At 34.7% G+C, this 25,562-nt stretch overlaps 1 protein-coding gene across 4 annotated transcripts in view; it reads left to right on the forward strand.

Moving 5' to 3' along the window:
- Positions 1-25,562, forward strand: part of pth2ra (parathyroid hormone 2 receptor a) — a 47,884-nt gene that overhangs the window by 19,860 nt on the left and 2,462 nt on the right. For all 4 annotated transcript variants that reach the window (XM_044132455.1, XM_044132456.1, XM_044132457.1 and 1 more), the window contains exons 6-11: positions 1,531-1,714; positions 4,886-5,039; positions 10,602-10,662; positions 13,323-13,389; positions 15,815-15,909; positions 19,505-19,643. In XM_044132455.1, the coding sequence (XP_043988390.1) occupies positions 1,531-1,714; positions 4,886-5,039; positions 10,602-10,662; positions 13,323-13,389; positions 15,815-15,909; positions 19,505-19,643 (700 nt within the window). The remainder of the gene's footprint in view (positions 1-1,530; positions 1,715-4,885; positions 5,040-10,601; positions 10,663-13,322; positions 13,390-15,814; positions 15,910-19,504; positions 19,644-25,562) is intronic.

Genomic DNA, 25,562 nt, shown 5'->3' on the forward strand with positions numbered 1-25,562 from the left:
ATAATACACTTGCTGGCTGGCTTAACCACAACTCCTAAATTTATTTATTCTTGTGTAATCCCATATTTTCCAAGTAGTTTAAGTTTTTGCATTGACTCAAAACTTTGAGTCATGCGCAGACATCTTCACTGCTTTCTGTGACTCCAGGTGTTTGCAGCTGCCATAGCTGCTAATATATCCCTGCTAGCTAGTTTACTAGCAAGAGTAAACCTAGCTTGTTTTTTACATCCATCTTGGCTATGTGCAAATCTATTGCCAGTTGTCTGGACATTGTCCATATTTGTCATTATCTCACTTTTTCTGCAAACCCATACAATTTATTTATCTGGTCTTAAATTCTATTCATTGTGGTCTTATAAAGGTCTTAAAAAGTTGTACATTTGAGTTGCTGAAACATGCAGAAACCCAGGATCTGTGCCAGGAAGAATTAAGGCAGATGTGCCTAATAAAGTGGTTGGTGAGTTTACCAATGACTAATTATTAATAGTCATTAATAATTCAGACTATGATAGACTGGAAAAGCCCACAATAAATGAAACCCAATTCTCTTTCTGAAGAATAAGTGGATAAGTTTGTTGCATAGTTAATTCACCCTGAAAAAGAATGCTTCCAATTGATCTTTAAAAGCTCAAAATTTAAATGACAGTCATGCCTATGATGGGTTTATGTGAGCCTCTTATTGCAGCTGTATACTATTGAATAGTAATTAGCCCATCGTTTCTAATTAAGGACTGCAATCAGGTTTTAGTCATTTATTTATGTGAAAGCCGTCATTGTAAACATTGTCATCTTCAGCCCTGAAAATGATGAGTGGGCCACTCATTGAATCGGTGTTGGCTCTGCTCTTTCATGCTAATTGAGAGCAGCATCAGCAATGCAGGAGCTGGTTAGAACGATAAACCTGTCAGTGCCTGATGCTTAACTTCTGCAGTCACTGAGAGCAACAAAGCAGGCTTTAAATCTGAAGTGTGTGGAGTTTCTCTGTTGGCTCCTATTGTATAAATTCTGCAAGACCAACAACGTGTCAAAGCTGAGTCCCATATGTACAATAAGTTGGCTTATAGTGTCCCTGACAATTTCTTCCTCCCTAGTTTATCTTGCAATTTTTTGCATTGAAAAACTGAGTTACATCCTTGTGCTGTAGCTCTTGTCAAGGTAGTGTTGGATTACCGAAAAGCTTTTTACTGTATGGAGGGAGCTGATCCGATGCTCAGCAACTTGTGTTGAAGCTGAGGTGGACCTTATGTGAGAGACTGTTTAGACTGTATTTGACAAAAGAAACTGCATATATCCCTTTTTTTATCCCTTACTATTGCAGAGTAAAGAAAATAATTTCTAAATATTTTATAAATTTCATGGCTTTTAGTTGGAGTTCCTGGTCATACAACTGTATACAAAGCCAGATAAAGCATTTACATTACTTTTGTATAATATTCCTAGTTTTTCAGCCCTCCATACTTATAATGGAGGGCTGAAATTAGTTATTTGTTTTTCCATAACAATTGACCATAACTTCTCTGATCCCGGCAGGCGCCTCCACTGCACCAGAAACTACATCCACATGCACTTGTTCGTTTCCTTCATGTTGCGGGCTGTCAGCATTTTTGTGAAGGACAAAGTTTTCTATTCGAGTGCCGGATTGCAAGACTTCGACTTGGCCCTCCTGGATAACCTGAAAACAGTGAGCATTTCATCACTCGACAAGTCCCAGTATGTAAGTATCAAGTCGTCTTCTTGAACGTTTTCTTGTAAAATGCCTGCTTGTCATTTTATTATCATTAAAAGGAGGTGGATATTAAATAAAACACATAACACAGTGTTTTAATATTGCTAAAATATTCATGTCCTTGTCATGGCTTTCTTGTAATGAGAGACCAGGTAAAAGACCAGTGTCTGTATTTTCTGTTGCAGCAGAAAAAAACAGATTCTAAACTTAACATCATTTTAAAAAAAAAAAAGCAGATTTGGCGGTTGTGACAAGAAAAGTAAAAGCGCTCCAGCTGCACACTCTGGTTTATAACTACAGCTGTCAAGCTACTCTTAGCACGTCTGTTGAATTGCTAATTAGAGCTTGTTAAACTCATGCTACTTTATCAGGAACAAGACATCAGAAAGTGTAATATTCTGTGCTGATGATGTTTGCATGAATATTTATGTTAACATGATGTACGTAATACATTTTTTTCAAACTTTATTCAGTTCAGATGTGTAGATTTCTCTAATATTTGTCTGAATTTCTGTTTAAAATGCACAAATGTTTTGGGTTTCCTTTCATAAGCTTATTAAAATCAGAATTATGAAGCATAGATATATAAACTTTAGAGGAAATAAAATAAGGCTAAAGGAACATCTGTGCTGTTATTCAAAGATCTTAAAGCTTTGACAACATATGGAGACAAAGATAAATATAATAGCATATATTCTGCATACTAATGAAAGCTACAGTGTTCCTTTGTTCAGTCTGGTTGCAGGAATACATCTCACATAGTTAAAGTGATCACAGACTCAGATTCCAGCATGCTTGCACTGTTTCTGTTAACATATTAAAAGCAAGGGGCGATGGCGAGAAAAAATACACAGCAGGATGAAAGAGATGTTTGAAAAATTGGTCCAACCACACATTTATTCATCTATCTAAATATTGTTTTTCACCTTTTCAAATGTTGTTTAATCATTTACAATCTGCACACAGGAGTAAATTTAATTTGACCAAAGCTAAGTGTAATTATTGACATAATCTGGTAATCTGCAATTTAAATGCAATCACATTAAAACATTGAAACATAAAGCTGCTTAATTTAAGAAAATTATATTTAGATTTTATTCAAAAAGACGTTAATTAGATAATTCTTACTTTTTCAATGGCCCACAAATATGACAGGGTAGTTGTAAGTCAAAGGAAGAAAGTTTTAATTTTAAAAACATATAAAAAGTATTGATTTACGTTATGTGATCTGTCAAATCTACAACATGCTGAGAAAAATGAGTGGTTTTTTTGCCAGTTTTCATTGTTGCAAATCTTTTCTCCAATGTCAACCCATATATAAATGGAATAAATCAATATCTTCAATGACAAATGGCAACATCCAACCATGTTGGCTTTACAGAACGGTCCAATTTTGATATTTCTGAGTTTGTAGAAGCAGAATAAAAGTACACTTCACCTTTCAAAACCTTTTCCTCCATTGTATGCTATTGAACTTGATATTTGTATTTCATATGGAGTAAAATTCAATTAGTGACTCAGAAAATCTTTTCATCTTTATTAGATAGTTGTCAAGAGCCTATTAAAAAAATCTGTGCACTCTCAGCATTCTGTACAGTGAAAGTAAATAAAAAGGAAACAAAATACAGCTTGGAGTTTTTTTTATTTTATTTTCTGATCTGCGCTGATTTAAAAAAGAAAAAGGTTACACCCAGACAGCTCAGATTATTTATTGAACTTTGACTGTGTCACTATTGATTTAGAGCAACATATACCTGAAGGTATGATGCTCTTCCATAAAGATGCATACTGAGATGATGTATCTGCATCTCATATATTTACATGGAAAGTCAATATTTGTTACCATCTGGCTTCAACTGTTATACATTATAGATACGATGATGGGATTTGTCATCTGGAGAAGCTGAGAGTGCAAATAGTGTTCAATAAAATGAATTAATTAAAGGTGGTTTGTCATCTGATCTCGATGCCTAATGGACTTTTCTTTTTGGAGAACATTGGAGCATGGATGGATGGATGGATGGATGGATGGATGGATGGATGGATGGATGGGTGGGTGGGTGGATGGATGGATGAATGGGTGGATGGATGGGTGGATGGATGGATGGGTGGGTTGGTGGATGGATGGATGGATGGATGGATGGATGAATGGATGGGTGGGTTGGTGGATGGATGGATGGGTGGGTGGGTGGATGGATGGATGAATGGGTGGATGGATGGGTGGATGGATGGATGGGTGGGTTGGTGGATGGATGGATGGATGGATGGATGAATGGATGGGTGGGTTGGTGGATGGATGGATGTGTGGGTTGGTGGATGGATGGATGGATGGGTGGGTTGGTGGATGGATGGATGGATGGATGGATGAATGGATGGGTGGGTTGGTGGATGGATGGATGGATGGATGGATGGATGAATGGATGGGTGGGTTGGTGGATGGATGGATGTGTGGGTTGGTGGATGGATGGATGGATGGGTGGGTTGGTGGATGGATGGATGGATGGATGGATGGATGGATGGATGGGTGGGTTGGTGGATGGATGGATGGATGGATGGATGGATGGATGATGGATGGGTGGGTTGGTGGATGGATGGATGTGTGGGTTGGTGGATGGATGGATGGATGGATGGGTGGGTTGGTGGATGGATGGATGGATGGATGGATGGATGGATATTACTGTGTTACTGTAGGACAAATTCCTGTCATGTAACTAGAAAACCATGATTATGTCTACAAAGCTCTAAAGATGATTTTCATAAACAACCTTGCACCCTCAGGGTCTATGTAGAAGAAAACTCTCCATATTTGTTGCTGACGCTTATTGGCTACAAAATAATTACAACAAATTTTTGTATGTCGTCTTCATGTGGTTACCGACCACTTTTGCAGACACAAAGAGTTTAAGGTACTTGCTTGAATTTATGATTTTACTTTGTTCACTTGTGTACCTTTTCTCATTCATATGCAAATTTATACAGCAACACTTTTCCACTTTGCAATCAGATGGTTTGCTCTCTTGGGGTCACCTATTGTGCAGGAGCTGTTTGTGTGTAGTAATGCGGTCAGCTGATGATTGTGTCAAAACAAAGGCAAAACAAGTTAGCTGCATGATAATGAACACAAATTATATGTGACAAGTCTGAATGCTCTGTCGCCAGATCGGCTGCAAGGTGACGGTGCTGCTCTTCATCTACTTCCTGGCCACCAACTACTTCTGGATCCTGGTGGAAGGCCTCTACCTGCACAGCCTCATCTTCATGGCGTTTCGCTCAGACTCTAAATACCTCTGGGGATTCATATTCATTGGATGGGGTGAGGAGCAAACCTGCAATTTCTTACACCACTTTTACCACAAAACTATTTATTTTTTCCTCTGCTGGCACCTCAGCCTCTTGCAAATTCTATTCCTCATAATGCAGATTGAATTTGGTTAACATTTAGAAGACATTATATATATATAATTTGCTAAAGAAGATGTTTTTAGGTCTTCCTCATGAAAAAGAGCAACTTAAAATAGTTAAAGTTATATCTTAATGAGATAAAATGACTCTTACTGAAGATATGAGAAGAGACGGCACAGTTTAGATCAAAAACAAAGTAGAGGAAGGCTTTGATAGTACATTTGTGCCAGGGGACCCGAATAGCCTGCTAATATCTTGTAGAGCTTTCTACTTTGACATTATCTAAGCTGCTGGATTTCTCTATAATTGAATGGAAAAAGTTCAGTAAAGATAAAGATAATTGGGAAACTGCCTTAGGCTTTAACTACTCCTTCAATGTTTTTTAATTCTGGAAATAAGCAAGAGGCGTGTATTAAAATAGACAATTTTATATTAAATCGTTGCCTTTTTATGTTTTGCTTGTTGTTGGTTCAAATTGGTTTTGGTGCGCCCTGACTGATTGCATCCCATTTGCAGAATCTGCATTGTCAAATGTTTTGATCTATTCGAGTTATTTTAAAGTAATTTATAACTCAAAAGAACATTTAATAGCTCCCAAAATGATGTGTGGGCCAGTTAAATATATTCACATTTTTTATTCCGTTCAATGTTTTATTTCATCTGGTTTCAGCTTTGTTTCTTCATGATCATAGATTTCTTAATTTAGTTGTTGTTTTTCTTTGTGGGAAATTATAATGGTTTGTATTAATCAGTCCTGTTCTCTTTTTTTCTCTGTTAGCTTCAACTTGTCTTACATGAGTACTGCATATAAATCAGAACTAAGAAAACAGCAGAAGAAAAAAGTTACCTAAAACTCTGCTCTCTTATGCTTGGTACTATGGTGGTTGTTAAGATTTTAATTTGTTAAACAAAGCTTTACAAATTAATCATAAGAAGACTGATACTGAGGACTTAAAGGTATTCATAAATATATGTTGTCAAAATAAAACTTTGACAATAAAGATTACAAATCCACAACAAGCTACAATATTATCAGAGAGAATAAATAAAAAGAGAAGCAAACAATATGAGTAGCTGTATGGGAATAAACAGGATAATCTGGAAGTAAAAAACATACAAAAAGGTTTTCCTCTTGCTTTAAAAACTTAGCAGTCTGCTTTAAATATTGTAAAATAAAAAACAGTGTGGCCAAAGGAAGCTACAGCAGCCAAAATAGCCTCTCTTTACAACCAGTTGTAAAGGTTGTAAAGGTTTATCTTTAAAGGTTGTTAAAAATATTTAGATTATGAGGGAAACTGAATTGATTGGGACTCTGATCCTATCCAATTGGTGTCCAGAGAAAGGCGACATCACAATCTGATGAAGGACCAAAGTAAAACATCACAATCAGGTATTTCATTCTATAACATGATGGAGTTTATGTTTTGAAAAAGAGGCCCAAAAATACATAATAAATAAAAATTTTCAATCAGCTGAAAATCCTCTGAACATTTATTATTCTGTTTGCAATGAGTTAGAGAATGAGTTATTGTGCAGCACATTCAGAACTAAAACCAGCTGACCAAATGTAGCAGGAGCTATGCTTCGGTTGCTAGGTAATGGTCTAGGTTTTGCTGGGTTGCTAGGTAACGGGCTGGGCTATGCTGGGGTTACGAGGTGAGGGGCAGCACCTGCTGATTTGTGACTTTACATCTTTGAAACAGGTATTTTTTTACAAAAGAAACAAAAATTAATTTGCCGTTAAAAATTATTTTGTTTTTTATTTTGTTTTTTCTTTTTGAGTTGTTTTTAGAAGCAGTCAAGACCAAAATGGAAGCATAAAATTCAACAAAATGTGAATTTTACATATTAGGTCCCTTTTAATGATTTTATTTTCATTCGTTTTTATAATATATTAATCAGATTCCTTTCTTTGAAGCACGCCATTAGGCAAGAATATATTTTCAACTAATAAGACTGATACAAATTGCATATAATTTACAACAGCTCAATTTAATAGATGTACCATTAGTACTTTTCTATGGATATTTACACATATCTTGGATTTTCTCTTCTAGAGTTTTGCTCTGAGTTAATTAGAGTTATCTTTGTTTTTAGTCTGGTTGTTTCTTGGACATTTTGCCTCTGCAGCCCTTCAGTTTTGTTAACTAAAACTTATTAATTTCATCATCCATTTCCTCTAGAGCTGTACCTGGATTTCTCATCAGCACCACTTCAGATGACACTTTCTAAAAACATTGCTGCATGACACAAATAGTTTCTCCCAGAAGTGCCTTTGAATTGGTTCTTATTCTCATATGCATGTGCCTCACTTATAGAACGGGATACATTTCTTTAAAGAAAATGACACTTCAAGCTGTTTTCTCAGTGGAAGCTTTCGGCAAAGACATTGTGTGTTTGTTTTTTTTCCCCAACACATAGCTTGAGCGGTTTTGCTGGCATGATAAAAGGACCTCTAGGCAAAGCATATTCTCTCTGAGGAAGATATTTTCTTAGGAAAATGTGTGAAAGATTTGTCTATCAGCATAAAAATTTACTCTAAAAAAATCAACAGTGGTTCTTTGCTTTCATGTACTTTTGGACTCCATAGTTTCTACGTGCAAAAGAAAATTTAAGAACACCTAAAAGTGTCTATTGGATAGTCAGCGACACTTAAAGCCTACAGAAACACTTATATACGGATCAATAAGATCATAATTGTGTCGCTCCATTTGCTTCCGTTCCTAATGCTAGCAAGCTCTTCTGACCTAATTTCTCTAGCTGGAGCGATAGATAAAATAAAGCATTTAATTCAGATGTCTGTACCAAACAGAGTAGATGCCGACAAATGGGGGAAGCACTTGTCAGTCCAATAAAGTTTAATTTAAAAGCGGTGTTAATAATTAGATGGGTTTCTTATGAAGATGATGGAGGAGGATTTGCTTCAGAGATTCTTATCACATCTGCTGTTTGGACTTTTCATTACACAGCTAAAGTAGTTTACGCTGAATAAACAGAGTGAGGACAGTGTAAATGAATAGATATGCTAAATTTTGCTTTATAGCCTAATTTTATGGTAACAAATGACTTCTTTTTGTTTTTAGAATAACTTAAATAATTTCTGGAACAATTGCACCTATGATTTTGTAGACAGTCCTGTAAATCCTAAATTCAGTTTAGTGTGATTTGTTTGAAGTTCATCCAAAAATCAACTACGTTAAGAGTGCTTTAAATGTATTACCAAATCTACATGAGTAATCTGATAATATTGTTAAAAACAAAGCAGCAGATGGATGTAGCTTTTAGCATCGACTTCTGTATCATCTTATTTCACATTTGTTGTTTTTGGTGATCATTTTGTGATGGTTTCCTTGTGTAAAGCTGATAACACTTTCCGGATTTATCTCATCATCCATCCCATTAGATACAATTTTTCCCCCCCCATTTTCTAAAGAAAAATCTGATGAATGGTTCGATTTGAAAGGCCAAAAGTAGAGCTGCAGTAATTACGGTTATCTGGTCAGATTCAGATTTCCTAAAGCTCAACCCTGCTGATTCTGACTCGTCTCCAACATCTGTAATCAGCAGCAGGGAGGAGCGGGGATCTGACAATAGACCTCACCACTTAAATTGTGCTGGAGAAAGACATTGAACCCTCATACTTATTGATCGGTCACATGTGATTGTGTGCATGAACGTAGATATGCATTATTGATTAATGCACTAGTGTTTTTAATCACCAGCAAGAAAATGAAAATAGTTGCAGCACAAGAAGAACCACTGATTTTTGCTATTTTTAAAAATAAATTACATCTTTAAAGGACATGTCTTATTTTTAAAAGACAATGTAATGTACTAAACGCAGGTGAAGCTGTTCTTGACATTTCAACACTCGCAAAAAAAAATAAATAAATAAATAAAATGTAATTCTCAGAAGAAGAGAAAATAAGAGAGATGTGAAAGCACTATTTTTGTTAAAATTTCTTTTCAGAGCATTGATTGGTTAAGGGGTGGTGGTTGCACCACTTTTTAACCAATCAATGCTCTGAAAAAATGTCTTGATCTCTGATCTGGAAACCTTGGACTCCCAACATAACAGAGTGAGAGACACATGTAAATATTGAGTCAGGTTTGTGATACGAAAAAATCTTGAACTAAAGATGAAATTACTCATCCAGCTCTGCAGGACAGGTGTCAGTATTCATGACCTCATTTTGTTACGTGGAACTTTTGAAACAAAAAAAGGAAAAAAGCTGTTTTGCTGCTTCAGAAAAAATATTTTGTATAACAGAAACCCATCTGATATCAAATTGAAGTGCTCCAAAAAATGAGGAAAGAGACAAAAGATTGCCATATAAAAATTGCAAAATTGATTTACACGGACAGAAAACATACTAGAGTAGAAGAGAAGAAATCATGAATTACAATAAAATAAACCAAGACTGTAACCTTAAAGTCATGTTTTGATTTTGGTTCAGGGTTTAGTCACTAAATACTGCTAAAATCACTGATAAAATCCCAAAGTGCTTCACAAGGAGAGTACAAGATTAAACGTTACCAAAACTAGACATTTTAAAAAGACAAAGAGTTTACCAATTGATGGAAATAATTATAAACAATTGCATGAATATTAAAAATTATTCTAAAAATATAGATTGCTTAAGGTCCAAGATAATATAAAAAGAAAGGAAGCTCATTGGTTAAAGTTCAGCTTTCCCTGAATTTTTATATCTGATCTTTAGAACTATGAGCAAAATTTGACTTAACTATGTCAATGCTTGAGTTAAATTATCTGGCTTTTTTAATACTCTTATTTAGGTGGAGCTTGAATCGAGGCCCTTGAAAATTTAAGTTGAGATTGTGAAATCTGTCCTAAAACGAACTTGTAACCAGACATTTCCTTCTATGTGGAGCATGAGAAGAAACTGTTGGTGAAATAAACAAGTCTCAGTCATACAGAAAATTATGGTTCAAATTGTAAACAAAGAAATAGTCTCTTTGTGAATTTAGCTGGGAAGTTATGCCTGTTTAACTTCCCAGCTAAATTCAGTGCTCAGTACTGCTCCACTATACCAGCACTGAGTTGTTTATTTTACAGTAAAGAAGTGACTACACCTGGCAACTTTATATAGCATACAACTATGAAGCATGGGAACTTTTTACAGATATAATGCACTTGAAATCCTGCAGCATCCATGCGCTTTGACGGGTTGTAAAAGTGTGGAAATTGTTGTTGCTGCTGAAATGTGACATGGATCAGAGCTGCTGGATAGGAGCTATGCTTGTCACGTTGTCTGAGTGTGTAGTAATTATATGTCAGCATACCATCATTATGTGGGATTACATATACACTCTTACTGTCTCCGCAGCAATCTAGTACATTTTGTATCTGTTTTCTTGTGACATGAAGGAAATGCGGTGTGAAATCTGAGCTGGGAGCGGCATCGAGTAAAAAAATAAATCCACTGAGTCACATCTTGTTTTGTACTTTCAGGTGTTCCTGCTGTGTTTGTCGCAATCTGGGCGATCGTCAGGGCAACGCTGGCAGACGCAAGGTACACATAGACAAATTGCATGAGTATTCATTTTGACATTATTTGCATATTTTTGTCTTTGTCAAAATTAAAAGATTAAAGATTGAACAATTAATTGTAATCAATGAAACAAGACAACCTATCTATTAGTAAGTATAACAGAGACAAAAGGCGTCTGCACAATTACAGTCTAATTCATGTGACATTTGAGTCACCCGTGAAATCCAATTATACCCGCTTAATTTAATATGCAACACAGTTATGAACCAGAGTAGACACTCAATGCAACAGGTGGAGGCACTGAAAGTAATTGGTGTGAAAAGATGAAGTTAAATCTTAGTACTTCTCCCAGCGCCTGGTTTGAGCTACAGTTGATGAAAAGAACATTCTTCCTACTGTTATTTACAGGAAAGAAATTATTCTGCTTCTCAAAGACTGTTCCTTTTCTCTTCTTTGAAATAATAATAATCATAATAAAAAAAATCAAGAATATGAGAGAAAGTTCTGTCAATAAGACAGAAAAGAATACTTTAGAAAAGAAAAAGCTGAAAAGTTGAGTTTGGATCTGATATACGGCACCAAATCTCACTGATGTGCGCAAAGTCTTTCACTGAAAATAAATCTTTTATTACATTAACACACACACACACACACGCATGCACGCGCACACACACACACACACACACAAAAATGTTCAGAAAAATTCAGCCTTTAATTGATCATGAAAGTCAGTGTGTCGTACTTTTTAACTTTATTCATTTTGATTAATACTTAACCCGAACAAGCTAAAGAGAAAAACCATTGTGCCATCGCCCATTAATCAAATGAATGTAACTTTATTCCATATATTAATAAAAATGTTAATGTGGGACTGTGGACCCAGTAAATAAAATATGAACAATTCACCTTCTGTGGCATGGACGCACAATCTCATAACTTCCTTCTGGTCATTATGAGCCAGGAGGAATCAAATGTTTGCAGAGGCAGTTGTCATGAGGGTTTTGCCTCCAATAGATGACTTTTTATGGGGACTGTGATGTTGGTCTAAAAATCCCAAATAGCAGAACACATTAACCATGGTGTCTAGGTCTGACGAGATGCTCAGATGCTCTCATGTAAATAATTTATTTGATTTTAGTTACCTACATTCTGTGCATAAAGTTGAGAATGTCTTTGCATCTGCCCCAAGTGGTAGGGGTGTGAACTGTAGTCTGTCAAAGTGGCAGGTGGCCTTTGGATTTTTTCTTCACCATTTTAAAAGACTAAGAAAAGACAGTAAATATTTAGTTAATGCGACCTTTGATACGGAAAGATCGTCGTCCATTCATTTTTACTCCAGTCTCCAGGAACTACTATGCTGCAACTTTTGAAGTTTCCCTTCTCTAGCACACCTGAATCAAATGAATAGCTGATTGATTAGTAGGTCTTGGCAGAGCTGACAGCTAATGAATGACCAGGTGAGTCGATATAAATGTTGTATGATAGAAGCTCTAAAGAACTGGATTTGGGCACTCCTGCTTTAGATAATCCTGCCCTGTATCCTCTCTTTTGATTTCTTCTCTGTGGTTCTCTGTGAGGGTTTTTTAAAAAAAAATAAGATTTAGATCTGAGTACATCTATATCCCCTGGAAAAAGATTGATTTAGTCTATTGAACCATTTTTTTTTCTGTGATTTGGGAACAGTCTATGAGCCAAGTCCACCAAATGTTTGTCTATAATTTCTTGAGATTTTAAATGGTTGATTATGGAATGTACTCTTATTTGTATGCAGTTGAAAAAGAAAAGGAAAAAAAGAACTCCAAATCAGAAATCATCTGCTGTACTAACAAGTCGGCATGAAGTTCTTTTCACATTTGCGCCCTTTGCTTTATATATATATCTCGACATATCTTTGGTCTGTTGAAAGTCATCTCTTTACTCACAACCAGATTGTTTTGTTTCAGTTAACTCGGCATGTTTGCCTTGAATGTATTGGATATAGAAGGTTTGGCATGCCCCCAAACAACCAGGCAATCTTCCCTGTGCATGATCACAAAATATGTTTTATAACTTAACATCTCTCCAATGTTGCATGTTTACCCTAGGTAATTAAAAAAAGCATGGATTTATGAAATAGTTCAAGATTTCCCAGAAAAATCAAAAGTATAGAAATTCAGTGTAAATACAAGTTGCAGTTGAGAAAAGTGTTGCTTTAGCTGGTCTGTCTAAATTGCCCCCAGGAGTGAGTGACTATGTTTGTGTGCCCTGCGTCTCTCTGCATTGCCCTGCGGTGTAATGTCAACCTATCTTGGGTGCTCCATGTCTCTTGCCCAAAGACTGCTGGAGAAAAGCCCCAGCTACCCTGGATCCCTGCAAGGAAAAGGGAGTATGGATGAAATTTTGAGGGATTAGATTAAGCATTTTCTCTCCCCGCTGAATAAATCTACTGAACCGAAAGGTTGCACTTTTCTAAATTTGTGTGTGTGAAATAATGTAAAAGAGGAATTGAGTATAAGGGTATTTACACATCTTTGTCATTCATTTCAATATGTGTTGCAGACACTGGATTTCTATCTGGTATACCTCTCTGATAGATAATTAAATAACTTTTTCATAGTATGTAACCAAAACAAGATATAATTTTAACCTTTACATCAAACTTATTTCACAGCCGAATTGTTTTCTGTTTATTTCATCATCAGGTGCTGGGAGTTAAGTGCTGGTAACATCAAATGGATTTACCAGGTTCCTATCTTGACAGCAATTGGAGTAAGTATGAACAGCAAAAATTGATTAAAATATTAATAAATATTTGAGGTTTTAAATTATTTTATTTTTCACTTTTGTCAAATTACTGTCCATATCACGCTAAACACTTTTACTGAAGAAGCATATATTTGTTTGTCACCTCCAATTCTGATTCCATCTTAACCTTTTCAGTTATTAATTACATTGATTTCAACACGTTCTAAATTTTAAATGTAATTAATTTTAGATCTTTTTTATTTCCAATAAATGTTGCTATACATATAAAAGGCATGTAATGGAAAACAAGGGTCCATTGTAGAAGAATAAATGAATACATATTATTTAAAAATTATAACAGTTACCTTGATGTTATACAAAAGCATTTCTGAAGCAGCCTTTTAAAAACAACATTTCACGGTTAACAATTTGAAACAACATATTTCAGTATATTTTTTCCCTGTCAGAAGAGCCTTTGTACTTTAAATAGTTAAATTAATAAGATATTTAAAAAAATGTTTCCTCGTGCATTATCCTACTGTGAAGGCTGTTTTATGCATCCTTGTATAATTAAGTTTCCATCAATTTGCAACTGTAAAAATCTCCTGTTGATTCTAATCAGCTGCTGTTTTTTTATTAGCATGTCCTGCTTGATTTAACAGATATTTTCGCCCTAAAGACTCATTAAGAAAATGGACATGCTGGAAATAGACCATATCTTTCTATAATCATTAGAAATCTGGTCCAGTAATCTTTGCTCATCGACACAGAAAATTTCTTATTAGCAAGCACCAAAGCGTACTAAAACTGGGCGAAAGGGTCTTGGATCACATTGTGGTGTAGCTGTAAGCACGATGACAGAAAAGCAGATTGTGACTTGTTTTTATTCTGAGTGCTGCATTTTATCCCTCGTGCTTGAATCTATTTTCTCTTGGTGCTCCCGTTTCCTCCCACAGTTCAGAAACCTACATGCTGAATTCTTTGGGGATTGCAAATTGGCCACCGCGTGGATGTCTGTTTGTCTCCTTGATAAACCAACTGCTCTCATATAGCACATTTTATACAGCTTACCATTAATCCATTCACACACATGCTTTCAGCCCTTCTTTCTGTGTCGACTGTATTTGCACATTATCTTTGAGGTTTAGTGTCTTGCCCAAGGACACTTGAACATGTGAAACAGCTGGGGACTGAACTGCCACTCTTTTTTATTAAAGAACATTTAGAGTTGGTGACCGACACTTGAGCCTGCAAGCTGCCAAAAAGAGTATTTGGCCCTATTCCATGATAATACTTACAAAATGTTTATAAAAATTAAAGTGAAATAACCGCTTTGAATTCAATTCTCTCAGCACATATGGTTAATTAGCTTGGCATGAAGCTTCAAATGGAAAACTTCAATGTAGGTTCTACTAATTAGGAAGCTGTGACTGAGCTGTTGACTGGATTAGCATGGCTACCTATATACCGTAATGTTTATGTTGAAGAACAAACAAATGTATCTAGGACGTTTCTTGCCTTCAACGCATTCCTCATTGCCATAAAGATTTATTGTTCATCCGTCTGAGGTAGAGTCAAAGATTTTTGTTTCAGCAGGTCAACTCACAAATCTCTCCTTTGAAGATATTTTCTGATCGGAAGAGATCAATAGTTCATTTTTTGGACAGATTTTTACCAAATTGTAATCCCAGAAACTATGGTAATACCTTCTTATCCAACTGCTTCATACATGTTTTGTTGGATATGCAATAAATTCAAAATGCGTGAAATTGTGTGGCTCATATGTTCAGCATATTATACAAGCTGAAAGCAGTATTCCTATGCTAGAGGTTAGACTAGAGCTTTATTTCCTATGCTTATCTTTTACATTAGTTGATGGAGACTTGAGTTTCATATTATAAATTCCTCATAACCAATTTAAAAAAACTTGAAGGTTGTCTGATGATACCAATTTCATTTTGAAATGAAAACTAATTCTTTAAGTAATTTGTTGTATAATCATTCTACATTGGAAAAAATGGTTCTGATTAGTCACTGGAAGGCCAAACTTGAAGGTAAAGGGAAGCTTTATATTCTTTATGTCATGTTGTAATGTTAACACAAAGTGAAATAATTAATGTGCGTTTTTCTGATTTTATTTCCGTTTCATTGATCTTAAAATAATACTGATGGTAATGAGCAGTAACTGAGTAGAAATTGCACTTTATCCATCTGTATTATTAACAGCTTTTTTAAAATGACATGGGTTTATTAGAGGTACAGCTCCTTTATGTACTGCATTAAGAAGAATGCCAGTAAAACTTTGACGTTATTCTGGTGTATAATCTTTAGATTTGTTTGACCTCCATTTGATTTACATAATCACATCTCTAAAAAAAAGAAAAACCTGTGTCCCTAACATTTATGTCAAAATTCTAAAATTTTTCTATTTTCTCTTCTTCCTTTTCAGCTCAACTTTATTTTGTTTGTGAACATTGTGCGAGTGCTGGCCACGAAGATTAGAGAGACAAACGCAGGGAGATATGACACCAGGAAGCAGTACAGGTTTGCATTAAATTGGTCAAAATTTGCAAAAATTAGCTTATAAAACTTACATTGTGTTATATATGTGTACATTCACTGTATGCACTTGCATGAATGTGCTGAGTTTGTAGAAAGGGAAATGTGATTTTCTTTCTAAGAGGTGTCAGCTTGTCAGAAACATGTATCACAAGATGTCACTGTTATGTTATTTTATTTTTAATTTAAGATGAGCAAAATAATTTTATTGTAATTTTTTAAACCAATTCTTAATGCTAGGGATATTCAATCAAGACTTTTAGATGCTAATATCTAGTCTTCTGAATGAATGTGAGTGACACTCAATTTTGCACTAAAATTATACTTTTTGAAATGATGTTCATCTTTATGAGTAAATGAAAGACATAGTTTGCTTTTGTCATTTTTAAGGAGAAAACTGTTGGTACTTGGTGCAGAAAAGAGCAACAATATTTCTAAACTGACTGGTACTTTGTGACAGACCCTTTATTGGGGGTCTTAACAGAGAAAAGTCTCTGTTAAGCTTTTCTATAATCACTTTACACTTACAAAATTTGCCCCACACATGGAAACCTATCCTGTTTTTGCACCCTAATTCTATTGTTGCTGGAGTCTCCATGTCAACCGAGACAAAATTAGTACAGCTTAGTACATTCTGTCTATTGGAGATTTTTCCTCAGAACAATCTGGAAAGAAGCCTCAGAAAAAAACCTCATTACATGTTGTCTTTTCTTCACGCGAGTGATTTTGCCAGTAGATGTGATTTTAAAAAAAGTTACGATTTGCATCACATTTGCAGCAGTTAATAGTTTTAATCAAGATTTCTAACTTATTTGTTCAGTGCAATGGAATATGTGAATGAGAGCAGTTGTTTCGGCTGAACAGAAGAGAACAAAACGGATGTAAATAAGCTGGCAAAGGTTGTGTGTGATGTTTCAGTGGAAATCATTTCACATCACCATAAATACATTAGGCCTTTAGTCCTTCATTCAGCTCTCTGGAGTAGTTTGTTTCGGACCTTGGGACCTTTGCTGAATGTCTTCCCTCTTACTCTTATTTGCAAAAAAAGGCAGTGATCTTCATCCTATTTAAAAATATCACTGATCTACTGAAAATACACCAGCATTGAATTTAGACAATAAACTCCACAATTACCTTTTCTTTTTTTTTTGCCATAATCTGGTACTTTCTGTAATTGTCACAAGGAAGAAAAAATACATATTTCTTAAGATATTTATTTAAAACCGCTCACATTTGTGAGAGGTTACTCAGTTACATGGAACAGTATAGTCAATCAAACAATGCCTGACAATATTTATAACAAAATTAGAAACTAATAAAAAATGCTTAAAAATTTTAACTTTTTGTCTTTACACAGATTCCATAGCTGGTCAGAATTTTTTTATCTGATGAAAGCAAAAAAAAAAAAAGAAAAGAAAATAATCTGTTTTACTTGCTCTGCAGCAAAGTCCTTGTTTGAATCTTAACTGGGCCTTTCTGTGTGAAGATTGCATGTTCTGCTTTGAGATGTGCTATTTGAGATGGATGTTACAATCAAGTTGGCCTAATTTTATTGACTGAACAGTAAATTGTTCAGTCAATTTTATTGAGTGTGATCCCAATGAAGGGAGTTGTTTCACCTTTATGTAAGAGCACAGAATTAAGTTTTGTCAAGCTGATTCTGAGTTTATGTTTGAAAGTTGAAACTATCTGTCATTGTGTGAGCTATGCAGATATACACACACACCAACACACATTCCTACATCTATAATTATCTGTATTTTCCCTCCCCTGCTGGTGCAGGCGTCAGCATGTCAGATAAAAACAAAATAATTATAGCGTATCAACCAAGAGGAGTCCCACTTTGAATGGTGCAGACATTTTATGTAGCTGAGATGACAATTTATCTGAATAAATGATTGTGATCAGGGGTGCCGAACCGGGGACCATATAAACATGTCAAATGCATTATTTCCAAAAAGGAAGTGAAGTAATTAAAGCAAAAGTAACTGATAATCAAACCTACTCAGCAAGCAAATAGGAAAATACTTGCAAATCAAATCCACAACTTCAATGTAAAGACTTGATGTATTTTTTAATGTGTCACCAGTTGGACCATTTATGAGTTATAAAAGTGACTGTTGTTAATTAAGATGTGGTGACTGATGGGCAAAAGATTACTTATGAATCCAAAGACTCAACAGGCACATTTATTAACGATGATAATAATGTTCAGTTGCTTGTTGCATCAGTCACAACAACCATTTATGCTTTTATCCAGTGCAGTTCTTGAAAGTCACCGTATTTACTTTCCTTTTACATATTTTTATACCTTCAAATAACAATCTATAACAGACAAACATTTCATTTCTATCTATCAAAAAGAAGATTTCAAATTAAACTAGCTACTCTTGCTGCACTCCCACTAATCTCACTATTATATTTTTCTACTCTGGATGATGAAAAAAAATTGAGTTTATTGCATTGCTTCTTTGATGAAGATATCAGCTTCTCATCTAGCATCAGAGCATTACAGTTTTATCTCATTTTGCAAGGTTAAAAGGAACAATCCTATTTTATTGGTGCGTCACACTCCCTCCCAAACTTATGACATAGCTCTGTGTTTGTATTATCGTCTGTGATGTTTTAGATCAGAATCAATATTTTTTTTAACCGTTAGGTCAAACATAGCGTGACAGCTGGTATTGCATCAGGAAGCTTGTAGAACGGCTTTGCCAAACTAAGTTTCAAGAAATCTGTGTTGAGGATGAGAGATGAATATTAATGCACATGAGGGAGGCAGGTTGTTTGACTTACCCTTGCTTGCTAGGCTGATTTGTTTCAATTGGAAAGGGGAATAAATCACAGTCTACCTCTTCTGTGTTGTTACTTTCTGTCAGCAGAGATAAGAATTAAAACAAAATGTGAAAATTAATAAGTTCATAGTTTTAAGAGTTGAAAAAACCCTGAAATAGAGCAAATAATCAAACTAAGTACAAAAGACTCTCCACCTACACGTTCTTCAAGAAAGTTTCCATAGTATTTGGATTTATTAGACCAAACCAAACACTTTATTGATTTGGATTTACTTGTAAATACAATTATTTTGTAGAACTTGAATACTAAACTAGTTTTGTGCTTTGGAAAAATTTCAACCAGCATATTTGCTAAAGACATAAAGATTCAGTTTTCAGTACTGAGACTAATTCTTAATTTTCAAAATTAGGACTTTTACTACCTTCCTAACTCTATGTAAAATGTAAAACATATTATATAAATTACTTACCAAGTCTTTATTTCTGGTAACTAATATAATTTTCTGCTAATGAAAACATGACATTTTTGTTGTCAGATGTCCGGTAATGCAGTGTACCAGCTGTGTCCCCACATATGTTTAATGTCCATATTTTAGCTCCCATCATATAAATGCTTAACTTCTGACTTTAAAGGTGGTAGTTAAAATAACACTTCATCATTCTGATACCTAAAAACTAGAAATAATTTTGTTTATACTCACTGACCAAAGGAAAAGTTTTACAGGAAAAAGTGTGGGTGTAAGCATCTGGTTCCAACTATAAATATATTGTTTTTGCTTCTACAGAAAATTGGCAAAGTCCACCCTTGTGCTGGTGCTGGTGTTTGGCATCCACTACATCATCTTCATTGGACTGCCTCACACATTCGAAGGACCAAGCTGGGAGACTCGCATGTATTGTGAGCTATTCTTCAACTCCTTTCAGGTACTTTCTGCTTACTTTTCAGTTATGCTACATAAACAACAGAAAAAAAATTGCCAAAAAACAAAACTCCTGGGTAGCATTTATTTGCAAAATCGAGGCACAGAATGAAGCAGTGCACCAGCAGAGCTTCCTGCACTGATGTTTTTTTTTTTTTTTTGTTTGTTTTTTTTTACCAGCACCAGCTTGTACCGCTCTACTTAATTTACTTTACATGTCCCTTTCTTTTTGTTTTATTGTTTAAAATACACCTGATTGCACTTTGTGAGACCTCTGCAAAATGCAGACTCTGTTACTGTGACACATAAAGATAAATGCTCAGACTTTTTCTCACTTCCCTGACACTCAGGAGTTAGTTTCTACTGTAGGTTATTTGTTTTGTGAACCAAGTGTCTTTATATATATATATTTTTCCAGGTGGATAATTCAGGAACAGATGACTGCTTCATTTGTTTTGTTGCTGCACTGATATTGTACATGGTGAAGACTCAATTATACACAGAACAAAGGTGGTTCAATGCTGCAGGCATAATGTTGTTCTGCAGAACCCTGATTATGTCAAGATCAGACTTCTCCATTCGTTTAATTATTTCTTAGTTTGTGATGTTAATCAGCAGGTGTCCTAGATGTTTCCAGTTCACACAAACTTATAAAACTGAATCACAATTAAAATGGCTCAGAAATGAAACATCACCAGCTTTTCCACAGTTTAATACTTCCAATTCTGTTTTTTTCACTATACTATGTAATGCAATAGAAGTGATAAAACATATTTTTGCTCTTAAATTACAAATTACCACAGTCACATTTACTTTGCAGTTCTGCAATAACTCAGTGGATTCTGCAGATTAAACATGATGGGAACGGTTTTGTTACAGCAAGAAATCACAAGCAGATGAGTTTGGATTATAGAGATTGTAAATTAGACTTTTTGACTTCTGACAGGAAACTGATTGCTGTTTCCTTTCAGCATGACTCAAAATAAGTCCAACAGTAGAAAATTGTTTGTTGATATCAAATTAGCCAGAAACCATGTGGGAAAAACTGAGACAAAAACGTAACTTTTGGAAACAACGTAGTGGACAATTTCATTATTTGTAGAAATGAATACAAAAATGTATACTTTCATCTTTGAAAGGACTAAAATCCATTAAGCTTTATTGAAGTCTGTGGTTATGTTGTGACAAAACCTGTAAAGGTTCAACGGGTATGAATATTTTTGTTGGTATAGAACAATATTTAAAGTTAGGATAGCTGATTTTCACAAACTTATTTGCTGACGAAACCATTCAGGCATAAAAAGTCCAGCATCTATACAATATTTTCTGCATTGCAGATAATGCATGACTTGGATATAAAATCCCATGTGAAAATAGATAAGAGCATTCAGTAGTCCTGTCATTTCACACAGTAGAGACTTTTTATACTCTTTGTTTATGGATCGCTTCATTATAATCATAGAATCCCTTCTGCTTATTAGGCAAAACCAAGCACTGTTCTGTCAGAAAACAGCAAAGAGAAAAGTGTCTCATTATTATTAACTGTTTGCAAGATCACACAAAAAGATAGACAGTTTTTGTGAAAGGAGCTGCAGAGAAATAATCAAAGATCACACACTGAGATCTGTGTTGATTCTCGTTTTTAGTAACCTTTGCATTTCCACTTCATGCAGTGGGAGGAATCCAAAATTAGCCTGTATAGATTACTGTGGGTGACTGTCAGAGTCAGAGTTATTACTTCACTTTAATATGCAGGGAGGAAGCATGATAATGAGGTTCATTCCCTTTCATAATTAAGCTCACCCTAAGTTGAATGAGCAATTCTTTGTTAGAATCAGTGCTTCCTTTATTTTAGGCCACGTTGTCACTTTCTTTTGAGCAGTAAAAACATAATTATATGTGCACAGAAAATATTTCAGACTAAAACATATTATTGCTGAAACGATGAGGCTATTTGAATGAGTAACCTATAATGACAATCTTTCTACTGCAGTTCTTCAGGACTTCATCAGTTTAACAGAAAATGTTCTGACCAATATTGAAAACAAAAGTCAAATCCTGAGCTGGGAAATTAATTTAACCTGGTTTCTTTTTAGTTACACAATGACACCAGTAAATGTGTGATGAAGTGACATTTACCCAAGACTTATATAGTTATTTAATATTTGGACAGTGGAACAGCTGGGCAATCATGTTTTAAATGTTTCAGATCTGGTCAAAACATGTTACACTAATCAAAGGTTGATGAATTGAAAACAGTTAATTGTTCGTTTTGCACCATTGGAAAGTTAAACTTGTCCCTCAGCAGATTTAAATATTGCACCTTCCTTCTACCCAACATTATAAACTGACGGGCAGGAAATTCATTTGACCAAGAATGATATGGAATTTTTTTTTGTGCATTTGACACGGTTGGGGTCGCTCTGACTCAGGAGCATTTTGTGATGGAGAAATGGTCACAGTGTTCAAAATTCACAAAAGCCATTTGCAACAAAAGCATTTTTAGGTGCAAACAATATAGTCAAAAATCCCCATAAACCCAGTTCATTCACTGCTTCAGGTAGAAAATAACATCTACACCAAAGCACATCAGATGTCAGCTTGATATCTAATTTACTTCTTCAAAAGAATGAATATTTAGGGAATTATTTATGTGTAACATCACACTTTGTGACATTTTAAAGTCCCAACGTGACAATAGATGTTTTATGTGTGTCACTGAATCTCTTCTGATGATTAATAAAAAAGACTTCTGACAGGACGTCAATAAATTAGTTGCAGTGGATACGTTTAGTTTTCATTCCTAAATGGATTTAAGCAGCTGCTTTCCCCTGTTACAGTGCTGTGGAAAAATATTGCTCCCTTTTACAGATTTCTAGTTTTTCTCATTTGTTACACTTGAATGTGGCAGATTATCAGGCAAATATCACCTTGCAGGCTTTTTTTTTTTATTTTTTAAGTTGACTCCATGTGAAAAAGTAATTTTCTCAGTTTATGCTTGTAACCAAAGTAGCTTTTGAGATAAAAAACAAAGATCCTGGGATTTATCAGTAAGGATAGATGACAAAGTCATCTCTACAGCTTTGGAACTTCAGTAGCTACAGTTAAAGCCGTTTTTCACAAATGCAAGAAACATAAAGTGATGAACCGTCACAGTAAGTAAAAGGCTACAAAAAGTTTTCAAATACATGTTTATGATCCCCAACAACTTAGGGAAAATATTCTGTGGACTGACAAGACAAAAGTGGATTTTTTTGGAAGGTGTGTCCTTTAAATCTGGCTTAAAACTAACCAACAGTAAAACATGGTGGTGGCAGTGTCATGGTTTGGGTTTGCTTTGTCACTTCAGGACTTTGACTAATTCTACTCATTACCAGGAATTTCTTCAAATGTAATTCCTTAAGCTAAAACATACTTGAATTATGGACTGAATCTGCATCTGAATGTTTTAAAAATAAGCTAAGTAAAGATTTTAAGAGTGGTCTAGTCAAAGCCCGGTCAAAAATCAGATTGAGATGTTGTGCAATGACCTTCAATGGATTCAAAACAATCAATCTAATTAAAACAATTCTGCAAAAGTGGGTAAAAATTTACATCGAGCAAAAATAACCAGCTATCTCATAAACTTGTCGGCTTGGTGGCACAAGCAGCTTTGAGGTTTAGAGGGGATTTTGTTAATTTAAGGAGTCATTTTGCCTTTTGAGACCTTTTAGTCTACTTTATATTGTCTGTTTTATTCCTTTCTTGATTCTTCAGGTCATCAGTATTCAGTACTGATGATGAAACTGAACTCAGCTGTCCAAAAATGTGGTTAATCAGAGTATAATATATATTTAGAATTTAACAAGGTTAGGTTATTTAGGATGTTATTTACCTCTTGGTGAATAAAATAATTTTTAAAAACCCCTGGTTGTTGTTGTTATTCCAGTTATTCAAGGATTTATTTGTTTTAAAAAAGTATGTTCATCATATTTAATTGGTGTCAGAATTTATTGGATTAGAGTGACCAAGGTGGATTACATAAAGTCAGATGGATGAACTGAAGAACAGCAACAGTACATAAAAATATCCTTTCATATTGATGAGGCGTGAAACTGAAAATAAAGCTTTTCGACAGAAATTATGACTCACGCAGGTGTATAATTATTGTGTAGGTATATTTTTCATAAACAGTTTAATAACGTGGATTTTTTTTTCTTGATTCCTTAATAAGAAAGGTTACTCTTTTATTACATTTACTTGAAATGCATAAATCATGAATAATCATTCCAGAAATTATGGCAGGTGCAGCGGTCTTACTGACGGAAACAGGAATTTAATAAATTGAGAGGGATGGAGCCTTTTTATTCCCCTTAGCCATTAAATCACATCAGTGAAGGTTGATGGGATTTCTGCTTCACCGAAATCCCATCAGTGAAAAGACTGACATTCCTCACATCAAATTCACTGCCAAGCGATTTTGATGTGGACACTATTCTTGCATTTGTGATGGTAAATGGTAAAATGCTATTTTGTTGTATAATAAAGATCAAAATTGGTCTGCCACCTGATGAGACAAATAACACACTGTACCTTTTAGCTTATTGGCAAAAAGATACAAGTGCAAAAGTATCTTAAAGTCTAAATGAAAATTGACTTGCACAAAGGGAAATTTCTTACATCAAAGATTATTAAAACAGAGACTTAGAAATGGAAGGTGAAGCTCTGTATGCTCGTCCATTTGGTGCCTATTGCTGCTTATTTCCTAGTCAGTGTTTCAGTGGAGACTATAAACGTGTGTTATAGGGTAAGATTATTATTATTTCTATTATTACTAAGCATGTTCTTAGGTAAGGGGATAAAACCAGACAGTCACGATGGAGCCATACTAAGAAAAAAATAAATAAAATAACAACAATGAGAATAAAGTGGTGCAAGAATAGAGTCAAGTTATAATATTGCAACAATAAAGTTGAAATTATGCAAGAATATTGTTGTAATAATATGATTATAAAGTTATATTAGGAGAGTATAGTTATATCACCAGTAAAGTTGTAATATTTTCACTTTATTCTCACAATAGTATGACGCTATTCTAATAATTGTATGACTTTATTTTCATAATTTTATTTTTTTATTTTCTTAGCATGGCCCTAATAATCCATTGCAGACAAAAATCCACGTCTATAGCAAAACAAACAAAAATCTTGTTTACAATCTCCACGAAGTCCAATGGAAACCTGTTTTCTTCAGCAGGATTGAGGAACCTGGTCATGGTTCAGCAGATGATGATTGGAGCTGAAAATATGGAAATTATGAAACACTTTTGAGCAAGATCACAATCATACAGATAGTTACCATAGAATATGTTATGTGTTAAAATGGCCCAATCAAAGTTCAAAAGAAAATCATCATAAAAATTGGACAGATTATATCCGTCCAATCTAAAAGAATATGGGTGCAGATTTTTTCCTTTCGATCTGCAAAACTGGTAGACACGTATCCCCAAACACCAACTCTCTGTTGGTCTATTGTATATATTGCAAGTTAAAATTTGTAGGTGTTATTGTAGTGATTTTTCCAAAGACTTTCTTGTCTTCATCATGAAAAGGTATTTTGGTCTAATCTTGTGTATTTCTCAAAATTCAGTATTTTTTAATATTAGATTATTTGCTCCATGAAGAAGGTAATATGTATGTGATGTGATTTTTGAAACAACTTCAATTTTCGCAAGGATCATACTTTCAATTTGTTCCTGTAATGATTTGAATGAACCCACAGCAAAGCGTAAAAGAACAAATCTGAATCTGGCTTCTTCTATTTATTGTATCAAGAGAAGCAAATAGACAGTAGCTGGTAATTTTAGGCCTTTCTTGGCATCATTTTCTGTTTTTCTGATGCCCTCATATGGGACATGTGATTATAATTATAGTGTAATCCATTT

The sequence above is a fragment of the Gambusia affinis genome, linkage group LG11 (genome assembly GCF_019740435.1).
Source record: "Gambusia affinis linkage group LG11, SWU_Gaff_1.0, whole genome shotgun sequence".
NCBI lineage: Eukaryota > Metazoa > Chordata > Actinopteri > Cyprinodontiformes > Poeciliidae > Gambusia > Gambusia affinis.